The sequence below is a fragment of the Sminthopsis crassicaudata genome, chromosome 4 (assembly GCF_048593235.1).
Source record: "Sminthopsis crassicaudata isolate SCR6 chromosome 4, ASM4859323v1, whole genome shotgun sequence".
Lineage (NCBI taxonomy): Eukaryota > Metazoa > Chordata > Mammalia > Dasyuromorphia > Dasyuridae > Sminthopsis > Sminthopsis crassicaudata.
The window spans coordinates 264,665,230-264,689,772 of NC_133620.1; the positions used below are offsets into that span (position 1 = coordinate 264,665,230).

General features: G+C 35.4%; 1 protein-coding gene across 1 annotated transcript in view; it reads left to right on the forward strand.

Moving 5' to 3' along the window:
- The window catches only part of PKHD1 (PKHD1 ciliary IPT domain containing fibrocystin/polyductin), a 645,163-nt gene that overhangs the window by 204,580 nt on the left and 416,040 nt on the right, over positions 1 to 24,543 (forward strand). Inside the window, 1 exon segment of the mRNA XM_074264713.1 lies at positions 23,090 to 23,302. Coding sequence (XP_074120814.1) covers positions 23,090 to 23,302 — 213 coding nt within the window.

Here is a 24,543-nt window from a genome sequence, read left to right on the forward strand (position 1 = left end):
ATTTTTTTTTTTTTTTGGTTAAGATGAAGGACTTAATTGAATTCTTCCATGCAGGAGAATAGTCAAGAGTGTGTGGGGAAACTGGGAAGAGGAGCAGCCTGCCTTTTGATTCCAGAGATGAGGTCCCGGGGCATCAAAGTTAGGAGCCCCCTTTCCTGAGTCTTTGGAGCTCAGTGTCTTTCTAGTCTCACTTTTCAGGGACAAGAAAATCAATGTGGGCAGCATCCTTAAATAGTGCCATTGTTTCCCAGAAAACACTGTAGACATGCCTATCTTAGATGACTCCCACAACATAGCCAGAGACCCTAAAATTAGATAGTATTGCTGCCTTTGAAATTCTCTGCCAAGAGAACAACTTCCTCCTGCCTTTACTCTGTTGAGGTTTTGATTTCTTGATCCCATAAAAAAGCAAATAAGTATGCTTCCTTATTACAAAATGAGCAACAGAGCTTAGGAGACTAGAAACTTGGAAAAGTATGAGGATGTAAGGTTGAATTCAGTCACTGATCTTCTATAGCCTCCTTGTGATTTTTGCCTCCTTGTGCCTCAGTTTTCTCATCTCCTAAGTATAAATATCTTTGCCTGACATTTTGAAGAATAGTTATTCAAAATGACTTGAATCAATTAAATTCCATTTTTATCAATAAATATCCATTATGCCAGATACTGGATTTGGCTCTGGAGATACAATGACAATATTGAAACAGCCCTTGACTTCAAGGACCTCACATTCTTTATGGAATGCTGGCAGATAAAAAAAAATGCTTGGGAAATTTGGTTGATTATGACAACATGATAAAACTAGAACCCAGGTAGGAGGTTTTAATATACTCATATGCAGTACTTATAAAAATATTTGCATTCTGTATAGTATGTAAAGCTGTAGTCATCTCTAAAAGATTTAAATATAGCCTATATGGCAAGTGATTTTTATCAATTTATGTCCTTAAAACTGTGATATTCTTAAATATCAAGTAGATTTTTTTTTCAGCCAAGCTGGTTAATGAGACCTCATTAGGACAACCAAAGAAATCTGCCAGCTTGAGTTCTGGCCCTTCCTCTTTTTGCAACCCTCTGCATATGTATAGCCAGTGGCTAAGGGATTCTTGCCTTGTTGACAGCTGCCCACTGCTACGGGCTATATATGATAGAGTTAAGTGACCCCCTGGAAACTGCAGTTCAGAGAAAAGAAAGTCTGTTGAGACCCTTAGCCACAGGGCTCTTCCTTTTAAAGAAGTATAATCCCTCTAAAGGGCATGGGTGACTTCTGGAGTTCAAGCATCTCTGGATTGCATTTAGGGAGCTATTTGGGAGAAGTTTTTCAATCAAAAGTTGCTTAGTCATGTTCCTATTTGACAACCAACTTCAGATGAAGTGAAAGAAGAAAGGGAGTGTGTATAGGGGAGATGGGGAGAGGGAGGAAGGAAGGGAAGAAGGGAGGGAGAGAGGGAGAGAAAGAAGGGAGGGAGAGGGAAAGGAGGGGGGAGAGGGAGATAGAGGCGGAGACACAGAGATAGAGATGGAGGGAAAGAGAGACAGAGAAACAGATACAGAGAGGACAGAAGTGGAAAAAAAGGAACCAGGGAAGTATTGAAAAGAGCTGTAATTTACCTTTGTCTCTAATTCTTTTCAATTTCAAGTTCAGAGGTAAATGAAATGTTACCCAAATAGACTGTGATCAGACTAAGAAGTTTGGGGATCTCATGAAAAGGAAATGAGATGATTAGGGAACTGAAGTTGGAAGGAATGCAAAAAATGGGGGAAAGTGGAAAGGTGAAAACCAGATATAGGAATGTAAAGAACAGAAAGAACTCTGATATTTCATTGTAGAGATAGGTGGAATCATAATATCATGGTCATTGCTCTCTGACTGGAAGCAAGCAAGTGGGCTTGATCCAGTCCTCAGTCCTCTGACCATTTGGTCAGAACTGTTCTAAGCACTGAGGGTGACACAAGAGAAATATATGTCCCTTGTCTCAGGATACTTACAATGTCAAGGGAGAAGGCAAAACACACAAACATGATTTTTGTAAAGAATGATACAAAACAGTTAATATTCAAATGCCTATGTGTGTATCAAGAAGAAAAAAGCTAATAGTTATAATAATAATAGCTAATATTTATATGGTGCTTTAAAGTTTGAAAACTGCCTAATAGATATTATTGCATTTTGTCTTCACAACAACCATGGAAGGTAGGTGCCATTATTATCCTCATTTTACAGATGGGGAAACTGAGGAAGACAATGATTAAATGTCTTTTCCTGTCATCACAGGGCTAGTAAATGTCAGAAATTAGATTTTAAGTCAGGTCTTCTTGATTAAAGTCTGGCAGTCTCTATACTATACCAATTATTTGCTCTACATATGTGGAGTTAGTATATGAGCTAGAGTAATGTAAGGAGCAAGCAGGGGGGCAGATTTGAGTTAGGCCTTGAAAGATTCTTAGAATTTGGATAGCTAGAGAGACAACCAGAAAGCATATAATCACAGAGTGCCAGGTAGTTTATTATTTAAAGTGAAGAATAAGGTGGAAGGAAGATTTGAGCTCTGATCCTGTCTCAGATACTGACTAGATGTGTGACCTGTAAAAAGTCACTTGATCTCTGTTTTCTCATAGTAAAAATAAGAATAATGATAGCACCAATTTTACAGAATTGTTATGAAGATCAACTGAAATAATATATGAAAATACTTTACAAGCTTTAAAACATCATGTAAATGTTAGCTACTATTATTATTATTCTAGAAGAGAGCTTATTTATTATGAATCTGTTAGCTGTCTCAGTAGACAGAACACTAGTCCTGGTGTTTGCAAGACCTGAGTTCAAGTGTGACCTCAGACATTTACTACTTGTGGAATTTTGAGTAAATAATTGCAACCTCTGCCTCAGTTTTTTCAGCTGTAAAATGGGAATGATAATACCATATACCTCCCAATGTTGTTGAGAATTAAATGAAATAATATTTGTAAAGAGATAAGCACAGTACCTGGCACATGGTAAACAGTATACACATGTTTATTATCATTATTAATATCATTATCTGTTAGGTTCTTACTAAGTGCTAATGAGATAATGAGATATTAGGTTCTTACTAAGTGCTAAGTCGGTACTTGACAATTCTCTAGTTCCTGCCTTTCCTGGGGAAGAGCTTGTATGCTTAGGAGGAGCAAGTTCATTGGTTGAAGTAATTCTTCCCAGAAGCCCTTGCATTATCCCACGCCCATTCTCTGGGAGGATAAAGAGGGCAGCTCTGGAGGAAAAAGTTGAGTTGTTTCTGGACCAGACTTGAGGCTGCTCTCTGCAGGAAGGGAAGTCGGCTCTCTACAGAAAGAAGAATCTGTCTGAGAGATTTGAGTTGACACAGCAGATCTCCTCCCAGAGAGCGATTGGCAGCTTCTGGAGACAACAGCATTTTACAGTTCTCTAGTTCAGTCTTTTCATTTTACAGATGATAAAACCAAGGGGAAGTGATTTACCTAAAGTCATGCAGTTGTTAAGTGACAGAGTTGATTCAAATCCTGGTTGTCAGATTCTGAATCTTTCTATTCTTATTCTTTCTATTACCTCATGGTGCTTCCACTACATTGTGTGTGTGTGTGTGTGTGTGTGTGTGTGTGTGTGTGTGCGCACGCATACACACCAACTATTTGTAAGACATAGCAACTAGTTATATCATAGATCTATAAACAATACTTTAAGAGAACAAAGAAAACAAGAAAAATGCATTTCCCAGATCAGATTGACATAAAATACTCTAGTTATAAATATCTACCATGTTTTGATAATTATAAGATATAGTGATGAAAAGAATCTCTTGAGATCATATTAGCCATTCTTCTTTCTCTAAGCAAGAATTCAGGTGAACCATTCCACATACAAGGCTATCTATTGTCCTGTCCTAAAGACTTTATAGCTTTTCTTCATTTTCCAATCCTTATAGTCCCTCTGGTTTTTCCTTGTAGCTATTGTGTTTAAATTCACTTCTGTAGGTCTAATTCAAAATTTACTCAGTTATTATCAAAACCAGTCATGTATTTGATGAGTCTTGCTAGTCATATAGTCATTTGTCACTTGTCAGTCTTCTGTTCTTTAGCTAAGCATTTGTCTTCTTTAAGCTCAATATTAGGTACATCATTTCCCTTCAAGGTCCATCTACTCAGATCTTTAGCCGTTTTAACTATTCCCCTTTAGACAGTGCTGATACACAACTGGGGAGGGTTGCAGAGAAGGAAGAATCTAAAAAATGGATTTCAGTTTAATTTATTTATTTTATTGTGTCTCCTACATTTCAGGTGCTCTCCTAAGCACTTGGAGAAGAAAAGGCAAAAAATGAAATAGTTTCTGCTTTCAAGAAGCTTATATTCTATTGAATGGAACACAGATAAGTTAACAGAAAAGAAATATAAAGTAATTGCAGTAGGGCAGAATAGAAGTAAATCCTAAGAACTGGGAAAAATAAGTAGACTTCTTATAAGAAAACATGTAGCAGCTAGGTGATGAAGTGTCTAGAATAAAAAAAAAATTCATTTTCCTGAATTTAACATCAGATGCGTCCTAACTACGTGCCCCTGGGCAAGTCACTTTAGTCATATTTGTCTCAGTTTCCTCACCTGGAAAATAGACTGGAGAAAGAAATAGCAAACCACACCAATTTATTTGTCAAGAAAACCCCCAAAAGAGTCATGTATGACTGAAAAATGACAAACAACAACAAGAGGAGGAAATAATTGAATTAGACTTCAATAGGAGCTAAGCTTTGGACTTTAAGAGATGAAGATAATATGGGAAGAAAATTCTAGATATGTGGAACCTTCTGTGAAAAGATATTGCTGCAATTAGCAGAGTAGAAGATTGCGTCATATATGAATGGAAAATACAAGAAAATCTCAGGATTCATTCAAATGGTATCTCTTTAAATGGGATGGCTCTGTAGAGGCGTTTTAAAAATCTAACTAGCCTGATTCCATGATAATGTTTGGTAGTAAAAGTTATTATATCCAGCATTCAAATACTTCTGGTTGGTGATATTCATGGCAGAGGCATGAAGTTTAGGGAATAGTAGAAATGACAGATCCTCATTTCTATGCCTATGAAAATTATTTGGACTAAACTCTTGATTTCATTGGGATCATGACTTCCCAATGAAGAAAATCTCTGTGAATTTGTTGTTGTTCAATTGCTACAGTGCATGATCACATATGGAATTTCCTTGGTAAATATACTTGAGTAGTTTGCCATTTTCTTCTCCTGCTCATTTTATAGATAAAGAAACTGAGACAAACAGAGTTAAGTGACTTGCTCAGGTCACACAGTAAATATCTGAGGCTAAATCTGAACTCAGGAAGATGAGTCTTCATGGTTCCAGATCCCAGCACCATATCCACTGCACCACATACCTGAGTAACATAATATGTGTCAGCTACCATCCTAAGAGCTTTATAAATATTATCTCATTGGATTTTCACAAGAACCTTAAGAGGTAGGTGCTTTTATTATCCCTATTTTACAGTTGAGGAAACTGAGACAGATAGAAATTAAACAACTTTTCCAGAATCACATAGTTAATGTGTCTGTGGTCATATTTAAACTTCCTGACTTCAAGTTCAATGCTGTTTTGTCATATTTAAATCTTCCTGACTTCAAGTTCAATGCTGTTTTATGCTACCTAGTTAGCTAATCTCTGAACATTAAATTTTTACTATGCCAGAGCAGGACTTCTTAAACTGTTTCCACTTATGATTCCTTTTTGCCTGAGAAATTTTTATATGACCCCAAGTATATAGGTATATAGAATGAGCATACAAATCAAACATTTACTAATAATAAACCATAATTTCATGACCCCCCCATGTGGGGGTCTAGGGTTTTTCAAAAGGGTTGATTTATTTTTGTTTGGATTGTAATTTGGTTATGAGTACAGAGACAAAGGGACACAAAGAGTCTTCTATGGAGGACTCAAAGTATATGGTGCTGTGGAGTCCAGACTATGGTGAAGTAAATCAGTCTAATACAGCAAATCCACAAGTGAGAATCTCAGCATTTGGGGAAAATTCATTGAGGGAAATTCAGTACTGGTAAACTCTGGAAGAGTCAGACTGACTATTATTGTTCTGGAAACTGGAACTCCTTCCTCTTAGAAATGCTGCTGCCCTTTGATCTCTTCCTGGGGCCTAATTTTCCCCAATTCCCTTTGAGAATCAACTAATCAGTCAAGCAATAAACATTTATCAAGGGCCTACCCTGTGCCAGGAATAAGTTGCGGAATGTAAAGTTTTGGAAGACTGTTGAGGCACAGGGTTAGGGATCTCTGGTGAGGTGGAATTTTCCTCATGTAGGTATCTGGGTAAAAAAGTCCAGATTGCCATCTTTTTTACATATTTAATTGTGTGAAGGAACACAGGTAAAAAGATCATGATAGTGAAATCAGGAACAATCCTTGGATATAGACAAAATAAACAAAACTGGGTAATACGAAGATCAAAGGATACAAAAAAAGTTCTCATAATTTATCATGGTCAGTAAGTCCTGGGATATAGTCTTAACTTTTAAATTGCAAAAAGAATTTGCCTAGTTGTATCCTCTAATTTAAAAACATGACCAAAAGTTTCCTTGAGGGTAAGGATTATTTCATTTTTTTTCATTCAGGCACAGTGCCTGATACACAGTAGTCATCTAATGAATGCTTGATGATTGATTAATCGATAATAGGTTATAGATTTAGATAGTACTGTTGTTTTAGGAATGTCAAACTGCTCAAAAGATATAATATATCCCTGAGGTGCTATTTAAGCCTTAGCATGTTTATTTGAATGATTACATACATGTAAGATTGGAAGGGTCAGAGGCCATCCAATCAAAAACTCATTTTATAGGTAAGAAAAATAGGGTTGAGGGCTGTTAAATGACTTATCTAAGGTCATTTAGTAGGATGCTTCAGAGATGGAATTTGAAGCCAACTTCCCTAACTCTGGAGGGAATATTATTTGTCCTTTATCAAACTTTATCACTGCTGTCTTTTATTGTCTTTTAAATGGATGGTAGCAGACAAGGGTACTTCTCTCCAAAGTTGTAGTCTAATGTCTCATTAAGTCTTGGAGGTAATCCTGCATTCTCAAAGGTCAAAAATGAACTAATCTTTTGGAATATGGTTATTATCATATTTAAAACTCAAGTCAATAAGTGACTCATGGGAATTCTTATGCCACTATTTGAGTTTGACATGATGGAACCAGATAATCTTAAGCTTCCAGTTCTAAGTCTATGATTTCACATATAAAGGACATGACTTGTCTTGGTGATTTCTGATTCTTAGAGACTCTTTTCCCCCTCTTTTCTTAACAACCTCTCCTCCAGCTTTCTGGTTCTGTCTTGCTGAACTTTATAGGTTGATTGTTTTATTTTCTGTTCTGGCCAGAAACTCTGAAGGTCATTCCCTTCCAGATTGATTCTTTATGAAGGCAAATTAGGCCATCTTTTGCCTCAGTTCTTACCTAGCCTTTAGCCACTGAGTGTGTGTTGCCTCAGACAAACTGAGACCTGGCAAAGATCTTAGCTTAAAAAAGCCAAAGTTTCCCATTGCATCCCTGCCCACTGCTGGTCATCCTGACCTATGTCTTGTCACTGGACCCCAATGATTCTGAAGGAAATAATGAGGATGATGGTTTTGCCTTACTTAAATCCAGTTCATTTGCAAATCAGGACATCATCCTATTGGACACCAACAAACAACAATGATCTACTAAGTTTTATGAATATATTTAATGTGAATATGTATGTTATCCATTAATAATCTTTTCCCAAAATCTACTGTTTATTATGATGGAAGAGAATCCTTTTGCAATGATATGGCAATGATATCACATCTGTCATGTTGTATGTATTGGGGCTGGAGTGGCACAGTGTATAGAATGTCAGGCCTGAAGTCAAAAAACTCACTTCCTGAGCTCAAATCTGGTCTTAGACATTTGTTAGCTGTGTGACTTTGGACAGGTCACATAAGCCTGTTTACTTAAGTTTTCTTATCTGTAAAATGAACTGGAGAAGGAAATGGCAAACCACTCAAAATCTTTGTCAAAAAATCCCAATGGAATTATGAATAGTTGGATTTAGCTAAAAATGGCTTAACAAAAATAATGTATATATCAAATTAAAAATGAATGAGGAAATGAAGTTTGTGAATGTTATATGTCTGCCTTTGAAAAAATGTCTTCATTAATGAATAGTGTCTTTTGGTATTCATAATTCTTTCATAGTACCTGCCTCATACTATGTCCTTAGTAAATGTTAAAATGATTGATTAATTAAAGAGCCCACTCATGTTCCCTCTTTGCTCTGGTTAATAATTTCCTTTTTTTTTCATATCTCCATTAATTCCCCTATTTCTCTCCAATACTTGTATAAGTGTTTTATAAAGACTATATGATTTCTCTTTGTGATGATTTCCATCACTATCATTGTCACCTATACTCCATCTTTTTATCTGTCTTTCTCCACCACATTGCATCATAAAACTAATTGAATGGGATTTTATTTAATTTTTCTGAAGAAATATACCTTCAGGCAGAGTACAAACATGAAAAAATGCCAAGTCAAAAGTTAGTTTTAGAAGGTTTTAACCCTTGAAAGATAAGATGTTGTAAAGGATAAATATTTCCTTTTTTTACTAGAAACTATACCTTTATTCAAGAGGAGCAACCAGGTAGTGTAATGGATAAAGTGCCAAGTCTGACAACAAAGACCTGAGTTCAAATTTGGCCCTAGACACTTACTATCTGTGTGATTCTGACCAAGTCATTTAACCTTTGCTTATTTAATTTTCCTTATCTGTCAAAAGTACCTACCTCCTAGGATTGTTGTGAGGATTAAATAAGATAATGATTATAAAGCCCAGCATATAGTAAGTGCTACATAAATGTTAGCTATTATTATTATTTATTTATTATTCTTATTTATTAGTTATTATTTATTATCCACAGTATTTTGGGGCATTTTGCTTTATTCTAAACAGATGCATGTTTAAAGAAGAGAAAAAAAAACATTTATTATTATGTCCCAGGTAATATATCAAATATTGTATAAACATTATCTTATTTAATCCTTGCAACAACCTGGGAAAGTAATTGCTATATTGTTGCCATCCACTTTTATAGCTGAGGAAATGAAAACTGACAGATTAGTGACTTGTCTAGGATCCCACAGGGAGCAAATGTGTGAAATTAAATTTGAACCTAGGCCTTATTGCTCCAGACCCAAAGCTCTATCTACTAGTTGCCTCAGACAGGAAGAGATCTTACAATTCCATTGATATATAGAAGTCCCAGATGAGGAAACATCCTCTACAAATGCAGGATAGCAACTTATCTGCAGCCTATAGACTAAAAGAGTTCTAGGGATAAATGAGAGATAAATGATTTTGACCAGTGTTATCAAGTCATTTTGTTCAACATGTCAAACTAGAATTCACATTTTCCTTGTTTTTAGGACAATTGTAGGAAGCCCAGTTACCTTTTTCACATGTTAAAACTAATTAATTGTAACAAAGAAAAAAACTAGCTAGGGCTATTGAGAGGTTTATTTATGTCCTCCCCCCCACCCCAAGGCAATTGGGTTAAGTGACTTGCCCAGGGTCACACAGCTAAGAAGTGTCAAGTGTTTGAGGTCAAATTTGAACTCAGATCCTCCTGACTTCAAGCTGGTACTCTATCCATTGCACCACCTAGCTGCCCCCATTTATGGGCTTCTATAAACTCTCCCTACTTCAGTTTTGTTTTTTTTTTTCATATGCAAAATGAAGGTGGTATACTTGATGACTTGCAAGATCCTTCCTGAGGTAAATTTTATGAAATTCATTGTGTCACACTGCATCACAAATCTGGAGCTGGAACAGACTTTAGGAGTCATGTAGTCTAATCTCTTTTTTCTTAGAGATGAGAATACTGAGGCTCAGGTTTGTTATTATTCATTCTTTGTTCTTGAGGAGGACCAATGACATTAAAAAGGTGATGTCTTTAAGTGAGGCAGATCTGTGCAAAGTCATCAGCTTTACCTTCTCCAGAGTTATCTAGTGGCAAGACATAAGTCAAGATTAGTGATAGTCCACTGAGGTTCAAGAAATTTAAATGATTTGTCTAAGTTCAGAGACAGGATTTGGACCCTCTCTCAGAAACCAGGTATGCAAATGGTTAAGGGTAGGGTATTGAAGAGAGGATCTGTAGATCAGAAGACTTTTTGGTTTTAGTTCTATCTTGAATTATTGTTCAACCTTGAGACTTTGCTATCATTTAGTGCCTCAGTTTTTCCCATTTGTATAGTGGAATTGGCATGTCTTACAAAAAAAAAAAAAAAGGTAATTCAGTAGAAGAGAAAGATTAATGAGAAAGCTTTTTGTGTCTAAATTTCTTAAGGGCAATAAGGGAAAAAAGCAGAATAAAATCTGGAGTTGGACTCATATTTTAATGCCATGTGCACTGATTCATGAACTTTATTAAAAATTTCCAGTTTACTCTTTAACTAATGATAAGTGGTCCAGCTACATTTATTATTATTTCATATTTATTAACTTAGGATCCAGAAGCTATTCTCTCTCTGCCCTCTGTAGCCCTTACATCTTTTTCTTTTTATTGGGGGGAAGGCTGTTAAATTCAAAAGTTAATTAACCAAATAAACTAATACTAATGAGTTGTGATGGAATCAGACATGTTGCCTTAATTATATATATATATATATATATATATATATATATATATATGTATATATATATATGTATATATACATATATCTATGCTGTTGTTATTGTTCTTTTATGTTCAGATGCCCAAAGGACATAGGCCTATGGCCATTCTCAGAATGAAAATTTATTATGTTTATTCCTAGTAATTATGATGAGCCCATAGCAATAAAGGAAGATTGTCATCATTTCGTTGGGCCAAGAAATGGATCCTGAACTGAGACCTTAGGCATATGATTTGTAGTTACTGGGGCAAGTATACAACATTGATAGCAATAATGCTTTTTTAATTTTTACCTCTCTGGATTTATATAGGGATACCAAGGAAGCAGAAGAGAAGCCTGAAGGACTACATAACCAAAATCAGGGAAAGCTCAAAGGTGGATAGGAAATGAGAATAAAAGAATAACAAAGACCCCTCTCCTTTTTTTTTTTTTGTACTGTCCTACTTCAAAACATGTAATGAAGCAAAGTTAAAAATAAAATAAGTTCTATATCTTATAAATTAGTGTTAATGGCAAATCAATCAATAAATATTTTTAAGTGTGTACTATGGGAAAATATATATAGAAATTTAGCTTTTTAGATTTTCATTTGCTTTGAATCTTGGAGAAAAAAGAAGAAAGGAAATGGCAAACAACTCCAATATCATTGCAAAAAACCCAAACCAAACCAAAAAACAAACAACAACAAAAACACACAAAGAGTTGGGTTCGAATGAAATTGCTAACCTATGGCTAATGCAAAAACCCTGCAAGGCAAAATAAGGATCTAAAAAGGTCTCACAAAACTGCAAGAGTAGGTCAAAATCAATCAATTTTCTTATCTACAAATTGAGGGTCCTTTACTGGATAACATAAAAAGGCTCATCTAGTTCTAGGTCTATGATCCTCTGAAATAATATATAATGGGGATACCCAGAAATTATATACCTAAAATTAAAAAATACTGTATGAATATAAAAAAATACTGTATAAATACAGATATGACTAGATAGCAAGCACTTTATGTGAAAAAAAAAGCTAAATGTTTTAGTGCATCAAAAACTCTCTCTTCTTCCCCGTTTTCTCTTTCTCTCTGTCTCTCTTTCTCTCTGTTTCTGTATGTATCTATATCTATAGCTAAACATAAACAATGTGACCTAGCACTGGGCAACCTTTGAAAACTAATGTGCTATTGGTTTGCATGAATAGATGTTATCCTATATAAGGAAGGCAACGACTCCACTGTATTCTGTGCTGGTCAGTCCATACTTGAATATTGTTTTCATATCTGTATGTTGTAGTTTGAGAGGGTCATGGGGAAATCTGAGTATGTATATAGGCAGGCTATTGGAATATTACTCTGGGAACTATGTTCCATGAAGAATAATTAAAGAAATTCGGGATGATTACAAAATAAGAAGAAATCTTTCTTCCAGTATAGCACTTGGACTATAAATCTCTTTTCTTTCATTTCATTTCATGTAAGTCATTACTGATAATATGTCAGCCTGATTATACCTATCCTGTGTTCTTACATTACCTTTGGGTTACCGAAAAGTTTGATTCTTCTGAGATTATGCTGTGATTCTGAGATGTGTGTATCATAAATGAATGAATTCTATAATTTTCTATTTCTTATTCACTCAACTTTTAAAGCTTGTGGTTGGTGAGAATGCCTGATAAAAATGACATTTGTTTAAGTGTTATTTTCATGACTGAAAGCTTCATTGGTAGCCTTATACTGATGAGAGAAAGAAAGGAGGATCTCTAGCCCATTTAGGACACACTGAGTGAATCTTCCCATGGTGTAATCATAAAAGGATGTAGAAAAAAAGTATACATTAGCACAGATGGTATGTGATCTGCTTTATTGAAGAAAATACTTTATAAAACTAAGTTCCTTGTGGAGTATTAAAGTATGGGCTATGTTTCTGTGACTTCCATTGATCTCTCTCTCTCTTCTGAATAGCCTATAATTGTTTCCCAGTCAGGCGGGCTCACAACATCTTCATCATCCTCATCTTAATTTCACTCTTTCCACAAACCAATCTGTTACTAAGTTTTATTGTTTTTACCTCTATAATCTTTTTTTTTTAAACATATTGCCTTCTATGCACTGACACAGCCATTACCCTTGGAGATCCTAATCATTTGGAGTACTTCCTACCTCAAGTTTTTCTTTGCTCAATCTATCTTCCTTATTTAGCTACCAAAAGTAATTTTTTTCTAAAGTACAGATCTTTTTTTATGACTCTCTCCTCCTCTTAGACCAATAGCTCCTTTTGATCAAATTCTTATGATAAAGCTCTTTGCAACTTGATCTCTTCCTATCTTTCTAGTCTTATATTCTCCATATACTCTGAAATCTAGCATTTGTTATCTCTCATACTTTCTCTTCAATCTTTCTGCCTTTGCACTTTCTGTCTTCCTCCCCACCCCGGAGGTTGAGATGCTCTTTCTCTTTGCTTCCTTCAAGACTCAGCTCAAATCTTATCTTCTGCATGAAGTTTTCTTGGTCTCCTCTCCCTTCTAGCTGCTAGTTCATCCCTCTGAGATAACTTTAAAAAAAATTCTGCATCTATCTTGTATGTATAATTTTCCACATATAACCTCCTCTATTAGAATGTGAATTCCTGAGGATAGGAACTATCTTTTGTTTTTTCTTGGTACCTCCAGTGCTTTTCACAGTAGCTAGCACATAATAAGTACTTAATACTTATTGACTGAATAATAAGGCCATCCTGAACCTTCATAGGAGTCTTGTAAGAATACTCCTGAACAGTGGTCATCTATACTCTAAGGGACATCTTTCCAAACAACTCCTTCCCATTTGGGCAGCTCTAATTTTTCAGATTTTTTTTGCCTTACATTGTCCAAAACTCCATCTCTCAGATCTAGGCATTTTCTTGACTATCCCCCATGTCTAGAATTCTCTCCTCATTTCTACCCCTTGGCTTCCCTGGCTTCCTTTAAGTCCCAACTAAAACCCCATCTTCTATAGGAAACCTTTCCCAACCTCTCAATTCTAGTGCCTTCTTTTATTTTTAAATATTTATATATACATACACACACACATATATATATAATGCACATACACACATATATGTATATGAAATCTTATTTATACATTTTTGTTTGTGTAATTCCCTCATTAGATTGTGAACTCCTAGAAGGCAAGGATTATCTTTTGCCTCATTTGTATTTTCAAAATTTAATATGATGTCTGGCACATAGGTACTTAATAAATGTTTATTGATCAATTCTCTCTCCCTCTCTTTTATTCACCAATCATTTAAACATCTATATTTAATTTCTTTTCATGAATATGTATATATATATATATTTAATACACACATATGTGTGTTTTTCTATTAATATATTGTTCCATGAATGTATGTATATATGTATATGTGTACATATTTTTATATATGGAATATTGGGGGTGAATGGAGAAAAGAGAGACTGATCTGAAATAGGGATGGAGAATAGTGGAGAATTACTTAAATGGTGATCCCACTTCCTTACTTCATTTGCCCTTCATAGACATAGCAGGTAAGGAATGGATTTCTCATCTAACTAGTTGCCTAGAGACTCCATTTTCACCAAGTTAATTTTGAGCTCATAGTCCTGGGCATGCCACAGCTCATTCTAGAACTCTTGTGTCAGCTTACTGGCCACAGCTGTTTGGATTTTTCTCACATTGAGAAGAAAAACAAAATAAAAACAAAATAAACTTTTCTAATACTCTCATGGGTTTCAGGTTGAAGATAGAAGTTTGCAGTCATTTGGAAGAGACTCAAGATTTTTCAAAGAAGCAGTGAGTGCTCTATGCAGTATAGCCTTTTTCTAATCCAATGACTGTGCACTTCTTACCTTCTAGTTAGTAATGAACCAACATCAGAAACAGCAGGTGCTTACTTTAGATAACTCTTTACAACTCATTGATCTGGAAATGTTGTCAGAGAGTACTTCCCTAGGGTAGCATTTGTTGTTTCCCTGTGCATTGAGGCACTGTATGTTGGCTAGGCAAATTAGCCTATGCCTATAGGTTCAAGGCTGAAAAGATATTAGGCTGGAGTTTGAAAGAAATTAAGTTGAGGGCAAGTTGGAATTTCTAGAAAAGTTGAATGTACAATTTGCTCTTCTACTGTCATTGCTATGACATTAGTAAATGGGAGAAAAGAACAGGATAGCTTTCCCAGGGCAGTGAAATTCATTGGAGACTGATCAACTAACTTTAAACTGTCTTCCCAAAAGTTAGAACTACACCAACAGAGCTAAAATTAGGTTTCAATTCATCTACCATCCCAGCCACTATTTTTTCCTTTGAGTTCTGTTTCCCTTAAGGTCCAGATTGGGGGGTGGGTGGGGTTGATTGGCCTCAAAGAATAAGAGTTCCTCCTGAGCTGTATGTTTTTAACTGAGCTTGGCTCTTTCTCCTACCAGAGAATTTTCTCTGGCCAAAAATGTTTCCTCTAAGTGCAATTTTTTAGGAGAGTTTGAGTTTCAGACCATTGGTTTTGTTTCCATTGTGGGATTTTCCTATATTGCTCATTTCTGATGGGAATGCCAGGTTAATTAATGAAATATTGCAAGACCTCCATTCTGAGAAGAGATATGTGTGTGTGTACATGTATCTATATGTTTCCACATGTATCCTGAAAACATTTTATGGGCAATTTCTAGTTCATATTTTCTTTTTATAATCAGGCAAAACCATTACAATTAAAATACCGTTAAAGTGATTCTGGCAAGTATTACAATAAGCATGTTTTTTAATTAAAGGAAGAATAGGGGAGATGCATAAGCAATACCAGCTAATGGGAAAAATTTCATCTGATATCTATTTTAATTGAAATGAAAAAAAAGTAGCAGTGCTTATATACATGCATGGCTGCTATCCCAGGTTGTGGGGATTTAGGTGTACCCAGACTTGATTAATTAGTAGCCAGGCAGAGCTTCCATTCCTTTGCCCCCAAACCGTAAAGCCTGATTTATGCCTCATATCCTCCATGAATATGTGAGGGCTCGGGCATCTATTTCCTGAGCTGCTAGTGGATAGGATTATAGAGCGTGGACTGAGCTCTCGGGGGCTCTCGTTTGCCAGCCAAATTGATTTTCCGCATCTTTGGCCGGGGACAAGCCCACCTCGAAGGCTTCCCAGGCTGTGCTCCACTGGATCAGGCGCAAACCTAATCCGGATTCCACTAACAAAAGGGAGATGCATGCATCCCCATCAGAGCTCAGGCTCTGGATTTAAACTTACTTCCAGAAACAGTACTCTTCCACCAACCCTGGGTAAATCAGATAGTCCTTGAATGCTCAGACCAGAGGGAGGTCTAGAGCACCCCTGTTTTATTTTCTCCAAGCAAAAACTAAATACAGTACCTAGATCATTCTGAATAGATAGTGGCCTCTATAATTGTTATAAGAAAAGAAATGTCACAAAGAGTTATGGGATTCTACACTAGAGCTAGAAGAAATCTGGGAGTTCACTTAGTTCTGTCTAGATTGGAAACTGAGGAGATTTGCCTCTAAGCAGAAGGATAGTAAGCATCAGAAATGGAACTGAGCCTACCTAGAGTCTGGAGTCAGAGGATTCCAAAATCAATACTTACCCCCATTGAAGCAAACTGATTTCTAGTTATGAGTTTTTAACCACCAGCATGATAGACTCTTTTCTTTTGGACTGTATCAGTGATTTCATCAGCATAGAGAATAAGAAGTTTCCTTTATCTTATTGTACCAGATTGGCACCTGTTCCAGAAGGAAGGAAAGAAGAAAGAAAAGAAAGAAGGAAGGGGAAATGAAGGGACTGGGGAAAAATATTTACTAAGAATTTCTTGTATTCTAGGCATACATATGCTTATATGGAAATATGCATATAAGCAAAAAGAATGATACTCCCTGCTCTCAAAGAGCTTACTTTCTAATGGAGAAAGATAAAACATAAAGGAGGTGAAAAGGGAAGGGGGCAATGAAGGTATCTAGTTGGGATCAAGGTTTTGAAGTTGAGGGATTCATCATTGTTGGGAGAAGAAGGAAGGCAGTTCAGCCTCTGCCTCTCCACAAAATGAAATGTCCAGAAGACATTTACCTTTGGGATAAGTAGAATGGGTCTTACAGAGGTATATTCCCTGGTGAGTGGGTTTCCTAGAAGTATGTTATTCTAGGTTACAGAGGCCCCAGACATTGAGGGAAATTTTAAGATGTGCTAGCAGTAAAGGAGGCACGGTTTTGAAGTCCTCCAACTAGTATAAAAAAAAAAAAAAAAAACTTGAACCCAGATCTTGCTCTCTATTCATTACACTAAATTGTATCTTGATGAAAAAAAAATTTTTTCTGGTTCTTTTTAGAAATAGGGTCCCAGAAAGACTTCAAGAGCTCAAGACTCAATTAAGTATCTTCCTTCTTTTGGATACTTTTTCCTTCCTTAGCTTCAGAGTCAACTAGTTCTTCAGATTTTTCTACTCAAATTACTTCTCCTCTTCCTTTACTTAGTTGCTGTTCCTCTTAAGTTTTTTATATGACCCTCTTGGATCACCATTCTATGCTACATCCTTGGCAATGGTTGTCATTTAGTCAGTGATTTTATTCTGGGGTAATTGCCTGATGTTATATTTGGTGAAATAGGGAGCATCTAATTTGCATGCCCTATTCATTGATCTCTTCTTTTTCCATTTTATTCATGTAGCTATTTAGAGATATAAATTTTCCCATAAAAACTGCTTTGGCTATATTCCATAGATTTTGGTATCTTGTCTCATTATTGTCATTATCTGGGATGAAATTATGGGTTGTTTCTGTGATTTGTTGTTTGACCCACTCATTTTTTAGAATTAGATTATTTAATTTCCAATTGGTTTTTAGTCTATCTTTCCTTGCCTCTATGTTGAATATAATTTTTATTGCATTGTGATCTGAAAAGGAATATACTAGAATTCTCTCTCTGTTCTTCTCCTTCTCTTTTTTCCCTCTCCTTCTCCCTTTTTCCTCTCCTCCTCTCTCTTCCTCTCCCCTTTATCCTCTCTCTCTCTCTCTGTCTCTCTCTCTCTCTCTCTCTCTCTCTGTCTCTCTCTCTCTGTCTCTCTCTCTCTGTCTCTCATTCTCTCTCTCTCTCTCTCTCTCTCTCTCTCTCTCTCTCTCTCTCTCTCTCTCTCTCTCTCTCTTTCTCTCTCTCCTTCCTCTCCCTTTCTCTCCCTCTCTTCTTCTCTCTTTTCCTCCTTCCTCCCTCCTTTCTCTCCCATCTTCAGGCAGATAGTAAACACAAGCTAAGTAACTAGAATTACTGATTGATTATCAAAGCTTCTTCCCTCCTGTGGCTCTCTATTTGTTCCCTGTTATGTACCTCACAGAGGAATAATAAATGTAGTTCATGCTAATTCAGTGTTTTAAAGTGTGCAAAATAAGTTTGTCCTAAACATCCTATGGAGTTGTTAATAATGAAAACAACAATAGTGAAAATTTTATAGCACTTTAAGGTTTGCCAAGGACTTTATATATGCTATGTTTTTTGATCTTCACAAATGTCCTTATGGGATGGATGCTATTAATTATCTCCATTTTGTAGCTATTTCCAAATCAGGGATTGTTTTAAATATAAGAGGAGTTGATATTAGTAAACTGTTTTGCAGAACTTACAAAAATGATGCAAATGCTAATTTTTGTACAGTCATGTCTGATTCTTCATGAACTTATTTGGTATTTATTTTTGGCAGAGATTCTAAAGGGGTGTGCCATTTCCTTTTCCAGCTTATTTTACAGATGAGGAAACTGATTTGCCCAGGGTCGCACAGTCAGTAAGTGTCTGAGGCCAGATTTGAATTCAGGAAGATGAGTCTTCCTAACTCCAGGCTTGTCACTCTATCACCTAATTACCCCAAATGGGAACTAGCCATTGTTAATATATTTAAATTCTATTTAAGTATTTCTTAGTTGCAAATACAATGATTATACCAGTGGAGAAAGTGAGACCCAACTAAGTTTCAGGAGATAATTATAAATTTATCTTAAGAAATAGAAAAATAAATCAAGACAAAATATTCTATTCTTTACTTCTTGAGAAGCAAAGTATTGTATATATTTTTGATGTTCATGTTGATGAATATTTTTCTTCATCTTCCCTCCTTAAATTATTCTGGCAGGCAGGTTGTCTGAGAGCAAGGCCATAGGTCTTTTTTCTAATTTGTTTTCATTTAACCTTCATACCACTTTTAGGTTCTTTTACTTTTTTCTTTCTCTAAAATATCTAACAACAACAAATACATTTATGCCATATTTAATTTTATATTTTTGACAAAATTGTGTGTATTTTCTCTTTTAAAAACAGTTTAACTGGAGATGACAGAATCATTAATTTCAGTTAGCATCTATATGCAGCTGATATTTATATTTTGCCCTTTTGAAATTCCAGGCAGACATTACACTCTCCACCCCTCTTATTTGGACATCCCATTCTTTTTTTTCAAATTTCCTTAAGAGAACTAATACCCTTTCAGTCACTCAGTTTTGAATTCTCATCATTCTTAACTCTTTATTCTCTTTTCTAAGTCCCTCACAAGCATTCATTAGACTTCCAAATCTTGTTGATTATCTGATAATATCTCTCATATCTATCTTTTGTTTTCCAGTCACACAACTACCAATTTACACCAGGCCTTTATCTTCTATTACAAACTATTACAATAGCCTCCAAAGGTTTTTTTTTTTCTTTTTTCCTTGCTTCCAGTCCTTCTCTTTTCTAAAATATCTACATATATTTCCCTAAATGACATTCTTAAAGTTGGACTCTAACCATTTCACTCTCTTGCTCAGAAGCTATTGACTCATTTTTTTGCCTATAGGAGCCAATGAGAACTCCTTTGGCATTGAAAAGATCTTTTATACTATGGCTCCAACTTCTTTTCAGGCTTAGTAAAGATTTCCCCCTTCATGTTTTCTACATTCCAATCATCTGGGTTGACTTGTACTTCCTTATATGCAATATGTCATTTCTTTTATTTGTGGCACTGAGTAGACTGGCCCACATGCCTGAAATATATTCACTTTTCATTTCCTCCTATTGAAATCTTTTGATGCCTTCTAAGAGTGGGGAGGGGATGCAGAGAGACTAGAGTGATGGTGGTTAATGTCTTCTCCTGATCAAACAGGTAATATCTAAATTCAGGTCATTGTCTTTAGAATCAGTGTTTTTTTCCCTCACTGTACCATATTGCTTTGTCCAGGTTTTCCCTCAATAAAATGCAAACTCCTTGAAAGCAGAAACTCTCATTGTATAATCAGAACTTGACAGTGGAGAGTGCTGGGTGTGATTTTTGGAAAATATCTCTTCCTAAGTGCAAATCTGGCCTCAGATAATTTAATTGTGTGAGCCTAGGCAAGTTGCTTAACCTCAGTTTCCTTACCTGTAAAATGAACTGGGAAAGGAAATGGCAAACCACTACAGTATCTTTGCGAAGAAGATCCTGAATAGGGATATTACAAGTTAGACATGACTGAAATGACTGAATAAGAACAACCCCATAACCTAGAATAGTACCTTGCTATGTGCTGCACAAGACTGTTTATTGATTGATTGCCTGAAATTTCATTTAATGTTTTTTCTTAGGGAGCCTGAGGAGATATTTTCATATGCCAACATTTATATTAAAGGAATTAGGTAATTCATTTAGACTACTAAATGATTATTCTTTATAATAGAATTATAAATATAGTACTTATTAGCCTTATTACCTTTATTTGAATTTAAAACTAATCACAGTTATATGCCAAGACCAAACCTAGAAATTGAGAAGGCTGAATGGTCATTATTAATTTGATTTGTTTAGTTTGTATAGAACTACCTACATTTGGTTAAAACTCTCAATTCACAAGAAGCAGATATAATATATTTCATGTGAAGCATATTAAGTGTTAAGAGATTTTTTTCAAGGGTCTCCTCATGACTTAGTTGTTTAATTGGCACTCCAAAACAGAACTCAGAGCTCTTTTGTAAGTGTGCTTTTCAAAAATATTACTATTTATTGGTTTTACATATAATGTGAAATACTATACACATATCTCATTTGATTGTCACAACACTGTGACAATGATACTATTATCTCCATTTTACCATTGAAGAAATTGAGGTAGACAGTAAGTTTAAGTAACTTATCCATGAATACACATCTAGTAAGTGTCTGAGACTGAATAATGCTGATATGCATTGATAGAAGAAGGTGCTAAATAGGAGATCATAACATATGAAATCACAGATTTGACTTTAAGAAGTAAAAAGAAATCAAATACTGAAAAGAAGAAGTCATTCTTGCTTTGTCTGTATATTTATTAGGAAAACTTCTGGTATTTTTCCTTTGAAAATAATGCTGACTTTGGTTTTAGATATGTAATTTCCATCATATTGAAATGGTCTTTTTCTCTCATTGAGCTTTTGTTGCATCTAATTATATAAATGTGGTTTTGTTTGTTTCTGTCTTAATTTGATTAATCATTTTAATAGTTTTCTTAATATTGAATGACCCTTGCCTCTATAGTAGCATAAATCTAATTTGGTCATATTGAATATTTTTTTGATGTATTGTTATAGTCGTTTTGCAAGGATTTCACTTACAATTTTGGCATCAATAGTTATTTGTGACCTTGTTTATAGCTTTTTCGTATATTACTTTATTAGTCACTGGTTTAGTTATTAGGATCACATTAATCTTGTAAAGGGGGTTTATTCAAGTGCTCTCTTCCTCAGTTTTTGAGAATAATTTGACATTTAAAATATTTGATAGAATTCAGTTGTATACATGTCTGGAGAAGAAATTTTCTTTAGTATTTTCAATTTCATTTTCTGAAATGAGGTTATTTACAACATTTTTATTTGAGTGTTTATATTTTTGTAATGTCAGTGCAGGGTTTCTTAACTTGTTTTTCAGGAACTTTAAAAATGTTTTTGATAACTGTATTTTGATACATTGGTTTCTTTAATAATACCATACATTAAATCCATAAAATATTATTCATTTAAAAACATTACTCTCAAGAGAAGTACATAGTCTTCACTGAATTGCCAAAAGGGGTTCATGACAAAAAATTTATGAACCCCTATAATAATTTCCTCTCTTTGACACTTTTTTTTGTTCTAAGATTGAAAATGGCAGCTAAGAACAAGGCACTAACATAATCACTATCCCTAACTTAGATTAAAAGTAAAAGGTGTGTGGGAAACAAAGACAATCATTGATACACATATTAAAATAATTGCTACCATGACTTTCCCTAGTTACCATGGAATATGTCTTTTGAGTTTCTCCTAATGTAATCTATTCCCATCAAAATTTTTACCATTAAGTTTTTAGATTTTTCTAGCCATAGTATATACTCTGAGATTGGAAACAAGTTGTTGGAAACAATGAATATTTATCTGGGACAAATAAGGGCATGGATGAAACGTGGGATAAACTATGTTTTGGGAAATGTTAAAGCAAAATGGAAGAATTCAATTCACTATTTACTAAAATTTAAAAATGGTTACAAATGAGATCTGAATTTCCCAAAAATCTTAGTGCACTTTTAAACTTTAGTGGTCTAAAACTACATGAAGACATTTTGAAGATCCTGGATTTTTAATGTATATTTTAGTTCATATTTAAAATATTTGATGCTTTTTCCTTCCATCCCTCCCTTCCTGTCTCATTCCTTTCTCTTTCTCTCTCCCTCCTTTTCTTTCTCTCTCTTTTCTCTCCTCCCTTCTTCTTCCTTCCCTTACTTTTTTTCTCCTTTTCTCTCTTCCCTCTATGACCTTCCCTGTTTTTCTCTTTCAAATGGATCTTTTTGAATGTTTTTTTCTGAATAAAGCTTCAGAATTTAGTAATCTTAATTCTTTAGCACACTAAATTTTATATACAACATCATAAATATTCCATCATTGTTTAAAAATTGCAAAATTTGAGGGAAATAATAAATAACTTGGAGCTAAAATGTTTAAGACATGTTGATGTGGGATTTCAGGAGAGCTAAAATAAATATTACTTTCACTAAAACAAATTATTTTAAAGCCTTTTAAAACATGCAGCCACAGAATTCCTTTTTGCACAAACTTTAATTACCAATTTACCTATTTTCATAGCCATCTTTAGCTTTAATCTTAACATGACAGTTTCATTGCTACATGTCTGACTCCTATAATTTGACTTATAGAGAGCAGACCAAGAGGGAATAAACTCAAACTCTAGCAGGATAATAGACAAAAGGAACAATTTCCTGAGACAATAAAGCTGAACTGTATTACTAAGGAATTAAATAAAAAAAACTCTTTCCCTGGAGTTCCTGAAAGAAGAGAAAACCCATCTTGTTGGAAGGTCTAACATTTTGTTTTTTGACAATTAGGTGGTAAGCTGATGTTTACTGGCCCAGGACCCATTGAGCTCCATGCTCACCATATCCTTGTGTCACATGGTGGTGTGTTCCAAATAGGATCCGAGAATGAACCTTACCATGGCAAAGCTCTGATTCACCTCCATGGGAATTCTCCTTCCACCACCTTCTTTCCATATGGAGCCAAATTTCTCGCTGTGAGGAATGGGACACTGTCTCTGCATGGTGAGTCAAACCAGCAAGCAGCAGAATTTGTGTGGTAGAGATTTTACTTTTGGTCTGAATTGTGATTTCATCTGTCTTCATATTCCCTTCCTAGGAGAGACTCACCCCACTAAAGCTTATTGGCTTTGTTTTAGAGTTCTCTGGAGGCACTGAGAAGTTAATTGACATCACATACCTAGCTAGTATGTCTCATAAGCAAGACTTAAATCACAGTGTCCCAACTGAGGCAATTTCTCCAGCCATCACTTGTGCTGGACATATGCCTGTTAAATCTGAGTATACTGGGAAATATTATTAGTGAATCCTCTGCTTGCTAAATGATGTGGAAGAAAGGCCAGTCTGGTTTCAGCATGGGGCTATTCCTTTAAACCAGATAATATCTCTGTGTTGTCATTATTACTTACATCTGTGAGCCTCAGGCAGCTCCCTAGGATTTATCTACTATCTCTGATCTTCAATGGTGGAGAGAGTTCCCCCTTACTGATGAAACCATAGAACCTTTGCTATCATGATTATTTAATACTTATCGATTCTTTCCTACTTTTATAACTCAGCTGCAAACCGGTCATAGAGAGGCCTCTGTTTTAATTTTGACTACCCCTTCCAATGTGCTGAGAAGGTTATTTCCAGAGATCAAAGAAAGGAGTTAGGATCAATCAATTTACAGGCATTTATTAAGCACCTACTATAGTTTTGGCACTGTGGATACAAATACAACCATGACGAACTACATGTAATTTTCTGTACCCTACAATACCTCAATCTGGCCTTTGATCAACAGATACAACTTCCTCCAACTTTCTAAAATGGAAGTTTTTCCTTTAGTTTGTTAAAAAAATTAATTGGAAATCTTTTAAATGGTAGAAGTTGCAAAGAAGTAAAATTTATACTTGATATAAAACCAGCCTTCTGTTAGGATTATTAGGTGAGAACTCAGGTTGTCTGGACAATGACAAGGTGAGAATTCAGGTTGTCTGGACGATTACAAGGTGAGAACTCAGGTTGACTTGACAGTTCTCTGGCTCAGACCTTTGGGAGTTTACATCTCTAAGAGGAACAAGCTCATTGGTTGGAGTACTTCTTGGAAGCCCTTGCATTATCCCACGCCCATTCTCTGGGAGGATAAAAGAGGCAACATTGGGCCTGGACAAGCAGTCTGGACTGGGGAAGGACAAGAGCTGGAGGAGATTCAGAGCCAGGATTCAGGAAGAAGAAGAGGCTGGCTGGAGGCTCCAGAAGCC